At 39.5% G+C, this 18,395-nt stretch overlaps 1 protein-coding gene across 1 annotated transcript in view; it reads right to left on the bottom strand.

The window, feature by feature from the left end:
- Positions 1–2,350: 2,350 nt before the first annotated feature.
- LOC127619312 (protein shisa-like-2A) overlaps positions 2,351–18,395 on the bottom strand; it is a 36,683-nt gene continuing 20,638 nt past the window's right edge. Inside the window, exons 3-4 of the mRNA XM_052092184.1 lie at positions 11,419–11,432; positions 2,351–2,515 (exon numbers count right to left, since the gene is read on the bottom strand). Of these exons, the coding sequence (XP_051948144.1) occupies positions 2,351–2,515; positions 11,419–11,432 (179 nt within the window). The remainder of the gene's footprint in view (positions 2,516–11,418; positions 11,433–18,395) is intronic.

Raw genomic sequence — 18,395 nt, 5'->3', positions numbered from 1 at the left:
GCTGATGGCCACACTTTTGATTTTGACCCCTCCTTTGTTCAGGGACACATTATTCCATTTCTGTTAGTCACATGTCTGTGAAACTTGTTCAGTTTATGTCTTAGTTGTTGAATCTTTTTATGTTCATACAAATATTTGCACGTTACATATGCTGAAAATGAAAGCAGTTGAAATTGAGAGGATGTTTCTTGTTTTGCTGAGTTTAGAAGTAAGTGTAAGGGTCAAAAGAAATAACCGACTGTGGTTTCACACCAAGGGGGATGCGTTTTCAATATAACGACATACATCACTGCTTAACCACCATAGTACGATGCATCGTTGTAGAAATTAAATAGCTAGTCACAAAATCATAGTAATTATGTCGCACATCAATCGTTCGAACCATGTTGGTTGAGCTGCCATTTATGACGTTACTCATGGGGTGGAGTAATAACTTCAGCAAATATAAATTTATAATAGCTAATTTACATGTACACCAGAAAGCTGTTTAATGCGAGAAAGCTACACGAAAGCGGCATGCACTTTGTAATGCAGCTGATACATTGCGCTGCAATAGTGGGGTTTCCCTATTCATTAGACTTCGGTGTTCCCCTGATGCACATGTGCACTCTTCAAAAACATATTAACGGCACTTATCTGTTAACATAAACAAGCCGTGTTTTCAGACAGATTTTTCTGAGCTTTCAAAGAGCTTTTAATACCTCAAATGGCTGCATTCGCGTCAAGTCTTGACAGAATTAATGATATAAATGGAAAGATATAGAAGCCTCAGTGAAGTCAAATGATGTCAACACAGAAAACTAACAAGGAACTTGTTAACCACAGGTGGAGGAGCTGTTGTGTGAAACACCAAATCATTGAACTATGTTGGTAACGATGGAACTTATGACCATTGTTGGATAATGATGCTTTTAAAAATTGCTTATAGAGATGCATAAGAGCTCTAATCAGATTGTAACACTTCCATTAGTTCCAAATGTGGTGAACTTTTTTTTATATATATATATATAAATACAATACAAATTTAAAATCCCAGATTTTATAGTGTGTCTCAAACAAACATACGAAAGCAGAAGACTTTTCAGACTGTGCATATTAAAGCTATATTAAAGACATTGAAACAAGACAGCGACCACAATGGACGTGCTGGTGTAATCGGCTTTGTAAACCGTGTCTGAAACACTATAATTCTCACAACTGTGAAACATAACAAGGAAAAGTCTTACATTGATTTAAATTTAGTTCTTTGGCTCAGCCGTGGTGGCACCCAAACAAAGCATGGCTCAGTTTCATGGTTTACAATTAAATGCTTTACAGATAAAGCCAAGAGCATTAAAACTTTTGTAAATAAGGTGCAATCTATAATTTGGGAACTGAGAACTGGTTCCTATTAATTCAAAAACCTAATGATTGCGGGTCTCGAACGTGCATTATTCCGCCATCATACTAAAATATCCTGACAGTGTTTCCTGCGCTACCATTAAGCAGCACTCCAACACCACTTTTGAATCAGCAGCGCAAAACATACTGTGCGACCAGCGTAGCCCAATTCTTTAACGAATGTTGCTTACAGTATGGTTCTTTTGAAGAGTCGGTTCTTTTGAATCAGCAGCATGCAACAAGAATCTCTTCTGTTAAAATCCTAAATTATCTCGTCATTTGGTTACCTGCTGCTGAGGGCAGTAAATCCAATAAGAACTGCATTTCTTATTTCCAAAATTTCTTCCACAATTTCTAAAAGAATCAATAAATGGAACCATTAAGGAACCGGAAATCATTAAATTCTTAATTTATTTGTGGGTATTCGGTGCATAATCCATAGGTTCTTGCACAGAATTAACCAAACGCATAAGTGGTACAATATTTAATAGAGTTCGCCTCTCAGAGAGTCAAAAAGGTTGAATTTGTTTCTTGGTTCAAAAACATAACAGCTGAGACTGTGTACCAACTGTAATTAGTAAAAAGTGTGTTGTTTGTTTAAATAACAAAATAAAGCTTTTTATTCAGTTAGTTCAAAGGCAAGCGGCTTCATCTGTGATGTTGAGACAATTCGGCATTGATATCACTCACTTTGTCCTGTAGTTCAAATAACTTATAGTTCCTGTAGCTCAGCTAGCAGAGCACGCCCCAGCAGATCCAAAGTCATGGGTTAGATTGTATATACTGCAAGTCACTCTGGAGAAAAGTGTAAATGTATATCGCAAGATAATTGTAGATGATGGAACAAAAAGTCTTGTTTTGGTAGAAATGTCCATCCCAGATCATATTTTCTAGGTAAACAACGTTACCACAGTAACATGACCATTGGATAAAACAATTAAAAGACTGGATAATTCACAAGTTCCAGTGCTTATGAAGGTCCCTCTACATTGATTGTGGTAACCGTAGCCATGAAGCAGCGCTGGAACAGGCGTTCTGGATCAGGTGGCTGGTTGTCACAGTCTAGTTTTGCCCTTAGGAAATGTTTGCGGAACCCTTGCGGTCCTGATGGCCCACTGGGTTGGCTCGGACCTTCCTGAGGACTCGGCTCGATCACTAGAAATGAGAAACACATAACAGACTCATAAAGGTCCGACTTAACATAGATTAATATACCTAGAGAACTATACATAAAAATGCATTTCTCATTACAGAGGCGGCTGGTGTTTTTCAAAAGTGGGGAAGCACTGACAATTGTTGTTGGTGCTCAAACTACTACTCAATGAAGTAACTCTCAGTTAAGTACATCACTGTTTCAAATATTGTTGCAAAGTCCTGCCCATTTTAGAGCTCGACCAGTCATAACATAGATAACTCTGGCTTCCAGATGGGAGTATATTGATTGAAGCCCTGTGTCCAATGAGCAATCCCATGCATATCCAATATAAATAGGATTGCTGCAGGCTGGAGATCTCCAAATGGGGCGGAATCTCCAAAAGAGGGCAGGATTCCTCTAAAAGAGGTTTGTGCCAACTACAAAAGAGGGTGTCGCTTCTACACATGATAAGGGTTAGGGGGATCCCTATATCTTTGCTGGTGGATCGGAGCTCCTGCCCCTTTTTGGAGCTCTGCCTGCAGCTATATCTGTCTCAAAGAAGCATGATGTCCAGTTGGGACCCAAAATTACATGTTTAGAGCCTCTTGTCCAATGAATATCGATCTTTTCGCTTCCGATTTGAATGGTACCGGCCTCTACCATTGAAGCATGACTTCAGTAACATTATAGGGCTGGGTAAAACTATAGATTTTCCCATGCATCTCGATATTGATTCTTAAATCCCAAGATCGATCTTTCACTTTATGTGGCAACCCTCTATAATACAAGTAAATCACTCACATGTGCAATCAAACTCACATATGTGACTAAAAATGTCTATGATTATCCACTGGCTAGTAAATGTTCAGATTTCACTCACTAGTGATTGAGTAGTCTAGTCGAGAGAATGTTATTAGCACAGAGGTTCTTTAACTGCATGTCTCGGTTACTGTCGTAACCTCCGTTCCCTGATGGAGGGAACGAGACATTGTGTCCCCATTACCACAATTCTGTAATACCCGCTGAAATGTCCAGGACCCTGTCTCGGCTCCTCAGCACAAAACCTGAATGAGTGGTTGCGAGCCAGCTCCTTCTATAACCGTATGTCCAGGGAAGTTGCATGCAAATTCCACTCGCCAATTCTCATTGGTCTTTTCTCAAAGATCTGAGGTGTTTGGGGCTCCCAAGAGTGACTCCTAGTGTCACTACATCGACACAATGTCTCGTTCCCTCCATCAGGAAACAGAGGTTACAACAGTAACTGAGATGTTTTCCATTTGAATTAAGTAAAACATTTTTACCCCATTGTTTTAAGCACAAGTCTCACAAAAATGTTATTAGATACGTCTCAAAACAAGACTTAAGACTTTCTAGTGTAAGTATTTTCCCATTCATTTTATTCATTGGGATTTCATAAAATTCTATGTTCTAAGCAATGAACCAAACCAAACAGCTCTGAGGTGAATTACAACATTACAAACTTTGATTTGAAGCAAAAAAATCATTTTAAAATTAGACAAAAAAGACAAGGATCCAAATTCCGCAACTGAACACGAATTGTAAAACATGAAGAATAAATAATGCAGACTGATGGCTTCAACAGAAACATATGTAATTGATTAACAACCTCAGTGCTCACAGTAGGTCTGACTTTAACCCTAAAGTGCATATAGAACCTCACACCCCTTAAATGCATACGTTAAGTGGGTCAAAATAGACCCAAGATAATTCTTGGTGCTTTTTCTTTTTTCCAAGTAAATTTATCTCTTTATGATAATTTTTATTAATAATTTGTATATATCTTTTATAAAATTTTGAGGAGCTTCACATACATTGAAAATTAATTAGGAGTAACACCAATATGTTATGACGCAGATATAGATATATCGTATTGGCATATTTTCTGCAATATATATATATATATATTTATATTTATATACACACACACAAACACGTCAAATGTTTTGAAACCCTCATTCTTTTTTTTTTCTTTTTTTTTTTTTTAAAGTCATCAAAACTATGGAATAACAAATGGAACTATGGGAATTATGTAAAATCCAAAATAAATCAAAACTGTGTTATATTTTAGCATCATCAATGTAGTCACCTTTGTCTAGAATTTGCAGACATGTACTCTTGACAGTTTCTCAACCAACTTCTTGAGGTATCACCCTGGGATGCTTTTTAAACAATATTGAAGTTCCCATCTATGTTGGTCACTTATTGGCTGCTTTTCGTTATTATTTGGTCCAAGTCATCAATTTAAAAAAAAAAATTTTTTATAAAGAAATAAATTCATATGGTGGCACAATTACATTTTTGTCTACAAAACTACTTTCAAACATTTAAGCATATGCCTTCAGATCAAAAGATTTTTATGATCATGGAAACATTTCAGTCAAGTGTTTCAAAACCTTTGACCGGTAGTGTATATTGAGGAGAGGATTCGTTTTAAAAGGAGAAAAATTAAATTAAAACAGCTCGCTGTGGTACCTTTACACATCAATCTCCAAACCTCTTATGAAATGCATTTCATGTACAAAAGAAAAAACTAAAGCATAATAGATAGGGTCTCTGATTATGATTTTCCTCGCTGAGTTTGAAAACAATTACAAAGAAAAGACGAGGCGGTAAAAGCCACAGGGGTGGCACCTCTAGACTGCATCATTTATTAGTGTGGGCCTCTGAGATGGATTTGGATGTAGGTTTAGGAATTGTACAATTCTAAATCTTGAAAACATGTACAGAGATAACGTAGAGTTATCATCGCTTAATATTCCTTTTGGCTGGCTGATTGTAAATTATCCCACTTATTATTACATAACTACTTACCAAATAAACACATACATGGAAATAATATAGCTATTTTAAATTTAACAAATGTTCTTATCCGAGAAGTTGTTCACAGAGTGATTGGAAAGACTTAAAGTGATCATGTCATGAGGAATAAAATTGTCCATGATATTTTGACATAAGAGATCTTTCTACTATGAAAACATACTGTTAATTTCAGTACTCAAAACTTAATCCCCAATGCAATAAAAGCATTTACTGAAACCAAGCTGCAAAGATGCCTCGTTCTCTTCTTCTGTGACTTCCCTACATCACTAGGGGGCCCATTAATTCACGACCGCCTCTACAGCAACAACGTCAACGCCTACTTAAAATCATCACACCCTTGGGCCCACCCACTGGTGCTCAGTTTGAGAGCAAAACACACAGGCCTAGTGTGTCCTCACTATTCCTGAACACCAAAGGGAACCCATCTGGACTATTTTGAATTATTTTGGTATATAAACATGCACTAGACCGATGTCTTTGGCCATTGTCATGTATCCCAGGCTGCTTTTAAAAAGACAGTGTCAAGTTACAATTCTGAAAAGGAGAATCCATTCGGTTTCATTCAGCAGCTGCCTCTTTTTGTTTTGAGCACAAACATGGACACATTCTCACTCGCATTTGAATTATTTTTTTATTCTTGGTGTATGTAAACATGCACTAGATGGACATCTGTGACCGTTTTGATGCATTTCCGGCGATGTGCATTTGAGTTCAGGATGATACTGGAAACTGTGTGTGTGTGTAGTTTACACTGTGTTTTGGACTATGCACGTATGAATGCAGGTTTTTTTTTCAGCATATTTCAGCATGGACTGCATGCTTTTTCGGCTGATATCAGCGTGTATTGCTTGTGAACCAGTCATAAAATGATTCAAGCTTTGCAAATGAACGGTTATTGAAGGATAAGTTAAAAACACTTGGACCCGATAGCAAAACAGTAAGTAAAAAGTTTTATTTATGAATATTTAAAATGTCATGACTGTTAGATAATTGAATGTGCTGAGTGTTAACAGTTGTGCTTGAGATAACAGTATAATATATTCAGATGCAATATGTTTGGTGTGTTGTGTAAACCCTGATATGTCATTTGTTTTTATTGTTGAGCACCTGGTGTTCAATTGTGATTGAGTTTCAATTATGACTGTATTTGAGGGGCAGTATGATGTTAGCCAATCATAACAGTGGGTGTTTACGTTGAACTTTTAAGGAGGTGCTTAGGCCAAAACCGAGTGTAATCGTCAAAATCAAAAACCTTAATATTATCAGTGGACCTCAGGGAAGATATTAAAACTAATATATATAGAGCATTTCATGACCACTTTAAAGCACAGACTTTGCCTGGGACAAGGGTCAATTACACAGTTTAGCTGTCATTATACAAAACAAAAATATTTGAAAGCCGAATGCCACCATAGAAAAATCAAAATTACAAACAGACTTCAAGTCAGACAATATGCATCACAATCATTGGCATTTTTTAAAATGGTTATGAACTAAAGGCTTCCATATTAACATATGAGAGTTTAGCAACTGTTTACTCAATTCATGATGTAATTTGATAACCTGCTAAGAAGTAGGTGTAAGTATATTGGATGGACTAGGGATGCACAGATATGGACTTTCTGGCTCATAAGAAAACGATATTTCACAGCAGATGCAGTATAGAGACTGCTGAAAATTGCATTTCATAAGAAGTGTTTACAGAAAAGGGAATTAAATTGTATTGTAGCGTCACAAAGAAGATGTTAAGAGTTTGTGCAGGGAAGAGGCGAGAGCGCGAGGATACAATTGCAGTAATTTAATAATGAACAAAAGAAGAACATACAATGAAGACGGTGAACATACTGTTGTATTACAAATTTATAAAATGTTAAACACAATCATATATATAAACTGGGAAAGTAGAATAGACTGCATTTAGCATTTAAGGTATAAATGATAAATATATCAGCTGTTAGAAAGAGTATTCCAGCAAGAGATTTCCTTCCAGTTCTGTTCTCTCTATTGTAAATTAAATTAGTCAGACTACTGACAATCTCATCCTCTGTCTTTTAATGGCTGTTGGAGCCCCAGCCCCAGTTGTCTAAATAGTTAGGCTGATTGGATTAGCATCTCTGTATCTGAATAGTTATGCTGATTGGATTAGGACAGGTAACAATCTAGAGTCTAGGGTGGGTTTCCTATGCCTGTATACATCATTTGCATGCTTTAAAGTTATCACCTGGGTGCTTTGTGTCTATCTCTAAGCACTGCCCTCTAAATGCATGTATAAATTACAATGTAAAGTTCCCTTAGTTAGATGTTGGTCCCTGCAGCTGCTGACACCACGAGTTTCTCAATAAAGAATCCTGCTTGAAGATACAACCGAGTCTCCTGGTCTTACCTTCTGAGTTTCCCACTCTCTAGAAGGATAAAAAGTTTACAACAGTTTTGGTGCCGTAACCCGGATAGAGCTACTCACCTGAATCCAGATTGAAACTTCAAGCTCAACAAAGATCTGACTGCATTCCAGCCTGAATCTTTCTTACAACCAAAGTTTGGTGAGTGCTACTCTATCCAAAAGAACCTTTAAGACCAGTACAAATCCTCTGCGCCGTCAGAGAAGGGTTAACAGACAGCTGTAGGTTTGGTTAACTAAGTTATCCTCTAAAATTGTCTTTTTAGAGAAGATTAGCATTACGTGTTAATATTGGTTACCCTCTGTTGTTTTCAGGCAGGGAAGATTAGCATAAAAGGCTAATATTTTGTTTATCCTCTGTATCTGCAGAGAAGAATATTTGTTACCCTCTGTTTTTAGACAGAGAAGATTAGCATAAAGTGCTAGTAATTTGTGTTATCCTTTGCTTGGGTCAAAGAAGGTTAACAATAGTTGAACTGTGTTAACAAGTGTACCCTCTGTTGATTAGAGACGTTTTAGTGTTTGTTTGTGTGATAACAGAACAAAGAAAATCCACAAAATGTTTAAGAAAAGTGCTAGACTAATCCCCACAACTGAAAAAGGTGGTCTTGCGACTCCTTTGTGGTCAGATAGTGAATTCAAAACACTGTTAGGAGAACAACTGAACCTAATTGTCACTGAGAATGTTAGACAAGAACTACCTAAGAAATATGAGATTCATCCAGACAAGACTTGGTCAGTAGATGAGTGTAAAACGTACTAGGAGCAAGTATTCGCAAGAACAATGTGAAAGGCATTATCTGCTGCCACAGAGAATTTTGTTTAGCACTTGCTACACAACAGTCTAAGCATAACTCAGAGCTAGAGAAAGAGAACAAAGAGCTCCGTGCTAGAGTATCCTCTTTCACCAAGAAATTGAACCACAACAAAGCTGCAGAAAAAACTGTTGTAGAAGTAGTTAATCAGCCGGATAACATTTTCCCTGACTTACAAAATTTCTTTGAAACAGATGTAGCTCTCCAATCCGTAACTGCTGTGCCTGTAAATTCAGTCAATGTGTGTGGTGCTAGGAGACGATCTCAGGGAATTGAGGGAACTGAAAGTGTTTCTACCAACTCTTCTGTTGTCCAAATACAAACAGTCACAAAAGCGCTTGGACCTAAAGATATAGAGAGACTATCCCAGAGCTTGCCCTCAGCACGCACACAGTTTTCTGAATTTAGAAGAGCATTGATCAACAAAATGCGTCTATGTGACATGTCGTTAACAGAAGTCACACAGTTAATGTCACAAATTTTGACTGAATCTGAATTCAACAGTTTTGAATCTGCAGTGACTTCTGAACTACAGCATGCCAGTAGAAGAGATATAAGAGAAGGTGTTTTGAAAATTCTAAAGAATATCATGGGACCCAAAATAGACTGGTCAAGAATCACTAGCTGTGTACAAAAGAAAGAAGAAACTGTGAGTGAATACACTGAAAGGTTTTGTCAGTCAGCTGTAACTTACAGTGGAATTGTTGATAATTCTGAAAGTGTGTTAGATGACAAGGGACCCCTAGTCCGCATCTGGTCAGATGGCCTTTTAGCTGAGTACAGAAGAGCCTTGCCATTCCTAGATCTCACTTGGTCTAACAGAACTCTTAGAAGTAACCTAGACAGGTTGGCTACATGGGAAAGAGATGCTGATGTTAAAGCCAAAGTGAGTGTAGCAGCAGCAGCTACATTTAGCACAGAAAAACAAAAAAACAGGTGGTCTAAAAAAGAAGGCAAATGCCACTACTGTGGAAAATTAGGACATTGGGAGAAAGAGTGTAGGAAGAAGTTACAAGATGCAAATAGAAATGCTATGCATAATTCTGCTCCTCCCCGCCTGCTTACAACCCTGAAGCAGTTCAGCAAGTGTCCACTGAAACTTTAGGACAGCTCGTTCAGGCTCTTCTAAGAGCACAACAAGACCAGGAAAAAACTAATTGTTGGGGCTGTGAGTAGCTACCTTTCCCCTGTAATCCATCATAATGACAAAATAATTTTTGTGAAAGGTAGCATACGAGAGAAAGAGATTGATTTTTTGCTTGATACAGGTGCAGAAATTACAGTAATTCCTACAAAATTGGCTAAAAGTTTAGACATCCCGTACAAGAAAACCAAACTTTCTTTAACTGGCGTAATAGGTGAAGATTCTGTTTTGTATGAAACCCCGCCCATAGAGGTACAATTTGGCCCGAAAACTCTGACTACAAAACTGCTATGTGCTCCATTAAATACAGGTGCAATTTTAGGCATGGATCTCCTGAGACAAGTACATCTAACTTTAGACATGTCCTCAGTCTAAAGAATCTGCTAGCATTAAAATTTGCTCAGCACAAGTTTCTACCAATAATGCAATCCCTCCAGAGTATGCTTTCTTACAGAATCATCCAATTTGGTCTAAAGACAAGGATGATTGTGGTTTGTTGACAGGTGTAGAACCAGTCAAATTGACAGGAACTCCACCTCCGGTCACCAAACAATATCCAATCAATAAGGAAGCTATACAGGGGATCAAACCTATTGTGGAAAAGTTGCTGACGCAAAGAGTGCTAGTTAAAACCAACAGTCCATGTAATTCACCCATATGGCCTATCAAGAAGTCCAATGCAACATGGAGACTTACAATAGACTACAGAGTAGCCAATAAACATATTGATGAAATCACCCCTCTAGTGGCAGATCCTTCTACAATTTGTAATGGCTTGTCATTGGAGTGTAAGATTTTTTCAGTAATTGATATGTCTAATGGATTCTTTTCTATACCGTTGCACTCTGACAGCCAGCCATGGTTAGCGTTTACAGTTGACTATGAACAATACCAGTGGACACGTTTGCCACAGGGATTTCAAAACTCCCCAACTATATACCATCAGGCTGTCAGACGTGATTTGTGTGACCCAGAATGTCCGGTAAAACAGTCCACTATGATCCAATATGTCGATGATATTTTGATTGCCTCAACAGATCACGAGGTACATCAAACTGAATTGGCAGCATTGTTTGACTATTTGCATAAAAAAGGACACAAATGCAGTTTTCACAAAGCTCAAATTGCTAAAAAGCAAGTCATATTTCTGGGTCAAACAATTAGTGCAGGAAATAGATCCATCACACAGGATCGAGCGGCTTCAGTCAAATCCATACCTCCGCCTACTACCATTAAAACACTCCGCTCATTTTTAGGAACAGCAGGTTACTGTAGACCGTGGATTGAAGAATATGCCTCGATTGCTCAGCCTCTCTATGACTTGTTAAAAGGCCATGGTAAAGATTCAGATACTGTTTGTATGGAAGAACTTCACCTCAAAGCGTTCAATGATTTGAAGAGAGCACTATGTCAAGCACCAGCATTGGGAATTGCACAAACTGATAGACCCTTTGTTCTTTATGTCCATGAACATTTAAGCTTCATGACTGCATGTTTAATGCAAGATCATGGGGGCAGTTTACGCCCAATTCATTACTATTCTGGTAAACTTGACATAGTCAGCTCAAGGTATGGGCCCATGCCTCAGAGCAGTACAGGCAGTTCATCTAGCGCTTCAGGCTTCATCAGGAATGGTGTTAGGACAGACTGTAAACGTAAGATGCCCTCACGCAGTGTCCGCACTAATGAATCAAGCAAAAGTCACTTCTGTCACTTCCTCTCATTGGGGAAATTGGTTAGCAACTCTCACAGCCCCGAATATAGTTCTACAGCGTGCACCAGTCACGAACCCATCCTCATGTATGATGTCTGCAATGACTGAAGTTTTGTTAGAGGATGAAGGCGAAATGACACATGATTGTGTTACGCTTACATATACATCTACGAGTGAAGTAAAAGAAACTCCCATAGAAAATTCAGAATTTGAGTTGTTTGTTGATGGGTCAGCTCAAGTAATTGAAGGTAACAGACGAGCAGGTTATGCAGTAACGTCCACCACTGAAGTGGTTGCTTCAGGTCGTCTTCCAGATCATTTTTCAGCACAAGCTGCAGAACTAGTAGCCTTAACAAGAGCATGCACACTAGCTTCAGGATCAGTTGCAAATATCTACACAGATTCCAGGTATGCTTTTGGGGTCATTCATGATTTTGGTATCATTTGGCAAACCAGACAGTTTCTAACTTCTGCTGGATCCCCATTAAGCATGCTGGATTAGTGAAAGATCTAATGTTTGCCATGAAACTTCCAAAGAAATTGGCAGTAATCAAAGTGAAAGCACATCTCACCACTAATACAATGGAAGCTAAAGGTAATGCTCTTGCTGATGTAGCAGCTAAACAAGCTTGTTCCTATGCAACTGTACAAGTGTGTTCAGGTAGTATAGCACAGAAGACAATTCTGCCTCCTGAATCAATAATTGATCTGTACAAAGACGTTCCTCTGTATGAAGCATGGACATGGTTAGACAAAGGAGCCACAGTGGATTCATCTGGCTGCTGGACCAAAGGGGAAAGTATGTTGCTCCCGAATCACTGCTGCCATATTTGGCTCAACAAATACACAATTTGGGTCACAGTGGTCCAGCAACAATGAATCACAGGTTCTCTAATCAATGGTGGAATCCAAAATTCAGAAATGTAGCCACTGAAACAGCAAAGAGGTGTGTTACATATCAGAAAAATAATGAGGTACCAGCAGCTACTACACCAGCAATACATACCCCAGCTCCACCAGGACCATTTCGGTCACCTGCAAGTTGACTACATATCATTGCCTCCGTGTAAGGGAAAAACTGACGTTTTGGTAGTAATAGATAAGTTCTCTAGATGGGTAGAAGCTTATGCAACAGGGCGTGCTACAGCTGCACATACTGCTAAATGTCTTGTCACTGATTTCATACCCAGATGGGGATTACCAGATTGCATTGACTCAGATCAAGGTACACACTTCACAGGACAGGTAGTCAAGGAAGTGTCTAGAATGTTGAAGATTAAGTGGAATCTTCACTGCCCATACAGACCACAAGCATCAGGACAGGTTGAACGATGTAACAGAACAATTAAAACCAGGCTAAGCAAAATGCATCAGGAAGGAGTACCATGGGTAGAAGCGCTGCCAGCAGTACTGTGTAGTATAAGAGCATCACCTAACAGATCAGTAGGACTGAGCCCTCATGAGATTATTACTGGACGCCCAATGCAAATGCCAGGTGTGATTGATCTTAGAAATGCTGATGTACACATTGCCTCAGATGCCCTGATCGCTACTGTGAAAACCTCACAAAGGCAGTACAGAGTGCCAAAGAGAGAGTTGAGTCGTGTTGGCAAACTCCACCAGAAGGTGGACACACAATCATCCCAGGTCAATGGGTCATGATAAAGACATTCAGAAATAAGCCATTAGAGCCTAAGTGGCACGGACCACATCAAGTGATGTTGATTACAGCAGCTGCAGTATTGTGTCAGGGAAAGAAAACCTGGACTCATGTGTCACACTGCAAAGTTGTTCCCCCACCTACAGGGATAGGATAGGACACAGACCAGTGAGGAGCCCAGGGAAGAACCGAATGCAATATGCATCGGGGACAAACCCTGTGGTGAAGACTCCCTCATAGGCCTTCCCCATCCACTAGTCCATCCTTACCTCACTGTTCTTTAGGTGTCAAAGGAATTATGAAATAGGGAAAGAAGGAACAACATTAGCAGACTCAGAAAAGGACACAACCCGGGTGTTTGAACAAATACTGCTCTACTGTCTTTTGTTTTTCTTTCTACCCTCTTTGCAGATACCACTTGATGGCTGTCCCGAGACCCATAGGCATCGACCTCCTCACCTGTGTATGAGGCCACAACTTCCAGAAAACAACTAGACCCACTGCCAAGCCCAGTATCACAAGAAGAACGAAAAAAAAAAAAAATAAAAAAAAATAAAATACACAACACAGAGACTCACATACGGAATCTTCAGTCATCCATCAACATGATCAAGATTGTCACATTTCTAACTATCATGGACATCGCACAAAGTGTGGACTCCAGAAACAACATATTCTTAGAGCTGATGAATAGGTCAAGAAGTGCCTTGTTTGCAGGAAAGGACGTTTGCATGCCACACGCACCCTCAGTAGGAGCAGGAATCCCATGGGTGGCACACCCTATCTCCAAATGTGACACGTGTACCTTCTTTGATCATCATACCAGTGGATTATACAACAAGGATATATGTCACAATGTAACAATTCCTCCACCCTCTCCATGTTGCATTCCTGGATTACCATCCTGCAACCTAACTTCAGCTCCTCCCATTATGACAGATCTACTTTTGCCAATGACTTTTCCTTGGTGTATGGAAAATTATGCTCCAGCCTCGACTCCCTTGGGTGAAATTCCTCGTGAACTTTGCAGCTTTGTGGTCGAAGTGAGAACAAAATCCCATGTAGACATTACTCCATCAGCAGGAAAAGAGGACAAAGACTTAGAAGAGTGTCTCCACAGGACACCATCCCTTCCAAAACTCAAAACTCTTGGCAATAAATCAGTGGTGTATGATTCCTCCACCGACTGGCATTTTTTGGTTATGTGGAACTTCTGTCTACAATATTCTACCCAGTCGATTCAATGGCAGGTGCACCCTGGTTTATGTTTTACCGGCTATCAGAGAAAATACACACTCCACCCCAAGCTCTACACATTTACAAAATTCACCACCTTCCACAAACAAAGAAGATGGCTGCATTCCAGGACTCACTTGTGCACAAACATGGTGGTCGAGAACTCTTGGAGCAATAATCCCGTTTTATGGTGTCATGCAGGCCCTTGATCAAGTCAGAAGCTTATCAAATTCTGTACAGAAATTGGCCAATGATACGGCTTTGGCCCTTGGTAACATCAAGGACACTCTCGCTCAGCACAAGATAATGATCTTACAGAACAGAGTGGCCTTGGATTACATTCTAGCAACGCAAGGGGAGCCTGCACCATTATCGGCCCCGAGTGCTGCACCGGTTTAATGGATCCAACAGAGAACTTGAACAAAATCCAACAAGACATTCTTGATCTTGCAGCAAATTTACATCAGATGACTGAAAATAATTCTTCATGGTTTGGAAACTTGCTAGGTAAACCCTGGCTGTGGATAAAGGAAATAGCAATTCTGCTGTTCTTTTTCCTACTGGTGTACTATTTATGCATCCACAGTATCAAGTGTTTCATTCAACAAATGACTCAAGCACCTCACGAGAAAATAACAGTTCCAACCAGAAAAGATTATTACCCATAAGAAATTCACGGACCCTAATTGCATGTTTGTTCTGTGTCAGCATGCAATCACAGAAAAAAACAACACAGAGCAAGTGCTATGTGCCTGTAACGATCACAAGTTACAAGAATGAACTTTTAAGTGTCTAAATTTTTATTTTGTGAGAGTTATTAGAACTCTCAAAGGGGAATTGTTGTATTACAAATTTATAAAATGTTAAACACAATCATATATATAAACTGGGAAAGTAGAGTAGACTGCATTTAGCATTTAAGGTATAAATGATAAATATATCAGCTGTTAGAAAGAGTATTCCAGCAAGAGATTTCCTTCCAGTTCTGTTCTCTCTATTGTAAATTAAATTAGTCAGACTACTGACAATCTCATCCTCTGTCTTTTAATGGCTATTGGAGCCCCAGCCCCAGTTGTCTAAATAGTTAGGCTGATTGGATTAGCATCTCTGTATCTGAATAGTTATGCTGATTGGATTAGGACAGGTAACAATCTAGAGTCTAGGGTGGGTTTCCTATGCCTGTATACATCATTTGCATGCTTTAAAGTTATCACCTGGGTGCTTTGTGTCTATCGCTAAGCACTGCCCTCTAAATGCATGTATAAATTACAATGTAAAGTTCCCTTAGTTAGATGTTGGTCCCGGCAGCTGCTGACAGCACGAGTTTCTCAATAAAGAATCCTGCTTGAAGATACAACCAAGTCTCCTGGTCTTACCTTCTGAGTTTCCCACTCTCTAGAAGGATAAAAAGTTTACAACAATACGAAGGAGGTAGTAACAAACTCCACAGCTGTATGCTGGCTAGTAACATTAAATACAGACATATGAACAAGAACCAACAAAGATTGAGGGAAACATGAGGGCTATATACACACAAAGACTAATGACTAAGCGAGAGACAGTTGGAGGGAAGTAATCAGGAACACAGGCTTGACAAGGAAGATCAAAATACATTTAAACATAAGAGTCCTTGGAACATTTGAACTTAAACTGTCCTTTGATGCAGAAAGACAACAAAAAGGGTTCCCCCCAAAGGTGGACTCCTGGTGCCCAATGACAGATTGAAAGGAGGGCAGGGCCAAGCAGACAAGGAAGGATCTGGAGGAGGATTACGAGGCCAAGGAGGAGCCCGTGGACGATCAGGAGGCCAGGGAGGTGCCTGTGGATGACCAGAAGGCCAGGGAGGACTCTCCAGGAAGGGAGCAGGGTACGAAGGTATGGGAAGCGGCTCCAGGCAGGGAGGGAGGTCCTGTGGTTTGGGAGGTGGCTCCAGGAAGGTAACTGGCTTTTGATGTTCGAATTACACCAAGATCTTGTACCTCCCATTAATACTGAGATGCCTATGCCCTGAGAACCTGCCACCATGAACCATAATAAGGACCGCTTCACAGCTCACGCCGTTTTCCCCTACTGAGCACTTTATTAGGAACACATGTACACCTTATTAATGCGATTATTTAATCAGCCAATCATGTGGCAGCAGTGCATAAAATCATGCAGATACAGGTCCGGAGCTTTAGTTAATGTTCAAATCAACCATCAGAATGGGGAAAAAAATTTTATCACCGTGATTTCGACGGTGGCATGATTGTTGGTGCCAGATGGGGCTGGTTTGAGTATTTCTGCTGATCTCCTGGGATTTTCACACACAACAGTCTCTAGAATTTACTCTGAATGGTGCCAAAACAAAAAAAACATTGCGTGAGTGGCAGTTCTGTGGACAGATACGCCTTGTTGATTAGAGGTCAATGGAGAATGGCCAGACTGGTTAGTGTTAGTGGGAACAGATTTGGGAACCACTGCGCTAGACGGGCATTATTGACTGGTGTGCCACTTTCAGCTATTTTTCGAGCTTTTAGTACAAGAATGCGTTTGGTCTGAACAGCCCCTTAGGTATTTTTTCTTTGTCGCCTTTGGCTTTTCACTGGGGAATTTTTTGTTAAAGTGCTTTAGAAAAACATGCATGTCAAAAGTGCCTGTTTTAGCATCAGATTAATTCTACAGGGTTCTTCTAGGAAGCATTCACAAAACATCTAATGGTTTAAAAGGGTGATTACGGATCATTAGTACTGTAGGTGACAAATTGCTCCCCACTTACTGTTAATGTACTCAACCATCCTACGGTGTTAATTTTAAAACGTTTGTCTCTCTCTTGCTCTGTACATTTTTGTAGTTACCATTAAAGACACTATTTTAATGAGGGGAGAATCAAACAGGCGATCATGCATATGCTCAAATCTTAACAGCAGTAATTATGTCCCTTCAGCTCTCTCGAGGACATTAGCACTCAACATAGAGCTTAATGTTCTGCTTCATCGGTGACTAAACCCTCTGATCATCTCATTAAACCAATCGGTCATCACTCTGTTGCTCTCAGTCAGTTCATGTAGTCTGAGCGCTTCATCTCAGTGTGACAACAAGACTCTAATAACTACACTTACAAAGTATCCTATTAAAGGGGTCATGACATGAGAAACCAAATTTGCCTTGATCTTTTGGTATATAAGAGGTCTATGTTTCATTAAAACGTCCTGCAAGTTTAATATTTTAAGATGTCCTCCCCATTCTAAACAAATCATTTATTTAATCAAGCTCAAAATACAGCTCGTTCTGGATTCATGGTTAGAAGTGACGTGACGGTTAGAAGTGACGTACCAGCGTTTGCATGTGACCGCCTCCAGCACAAGATAACTACGCTTTAAGCGCAAGACAACTACGCTCATTTCAGTATCGCCGTGCGCCTCACAAGTGTTCAGTCGATGGACAGCGAGCTCTGACAGAGACTACTTGTGCACAGGAAAATTACGATGCCACACAGATGTGCTGTTCCTGGCTGTGGTCAAACAAAACCTCTGAATAAGCTGCCGAAAGATCCAGACGTCAGGGAAAAATGGATGCAGTTTATTTTTTGCGGACGTCCCAGTCACGGCAGTGTTAACTTAAGCGTTTGTTCTGTACATTTTAAGGATGACTGTTTTGAGAACAAATCTCAATATGATGCTGGCTTTGCCAGAAAACTGTTGCTCAAAGATAAGTCCGTGCCGACTATTCTGGGAACAACGACGACGCAAACTGTAAGTAATCTATTTTAAACTTTAAACTACTTTTTAAAGCGCAATTTCATTCATTATGAATAATCACAGTGTTTTTACTTAGTTTACTTGCATATTGTTCTGGCTGGGGGCGTCAATAATTGATACATAGGCACTGACGTTAGCCAGTCATAACAGTGGGCGTTAACACTGAAGTCTTAAATAGAAAACGCCCCCAAAACAGACTGTTTGAATCAGAGGATGAGAAACAGGGTGGGAAAAGGTCATAAATCACTAGATTTTAAAAGTTTTTCTTAAAAAAAAATATATTAATACTATAATTGCACCTAAGGGAACATAATAATACAATAAAAAAACCC

Source organism: Xyrauchen texanus, chromosome 25 (assembly GCF_025860055.1).
Source record: "Xyrauchen texanus isolate HMW12.3.18 chromosome 25, RBS_HiC_50CHRs, whole genome shotgun sequence".
NCBI lineage: Eukaryota > Metazoa > Chordata > Actinopteri > Cypriniformes > Catostomidae > Xyrauchen > Xyrauchen texanus.
The sequence above is the reverse complement of the archived record's forward strand: the minus strand, read 5'-3'. Positions and strand labels throughout refer to the sequence as shown.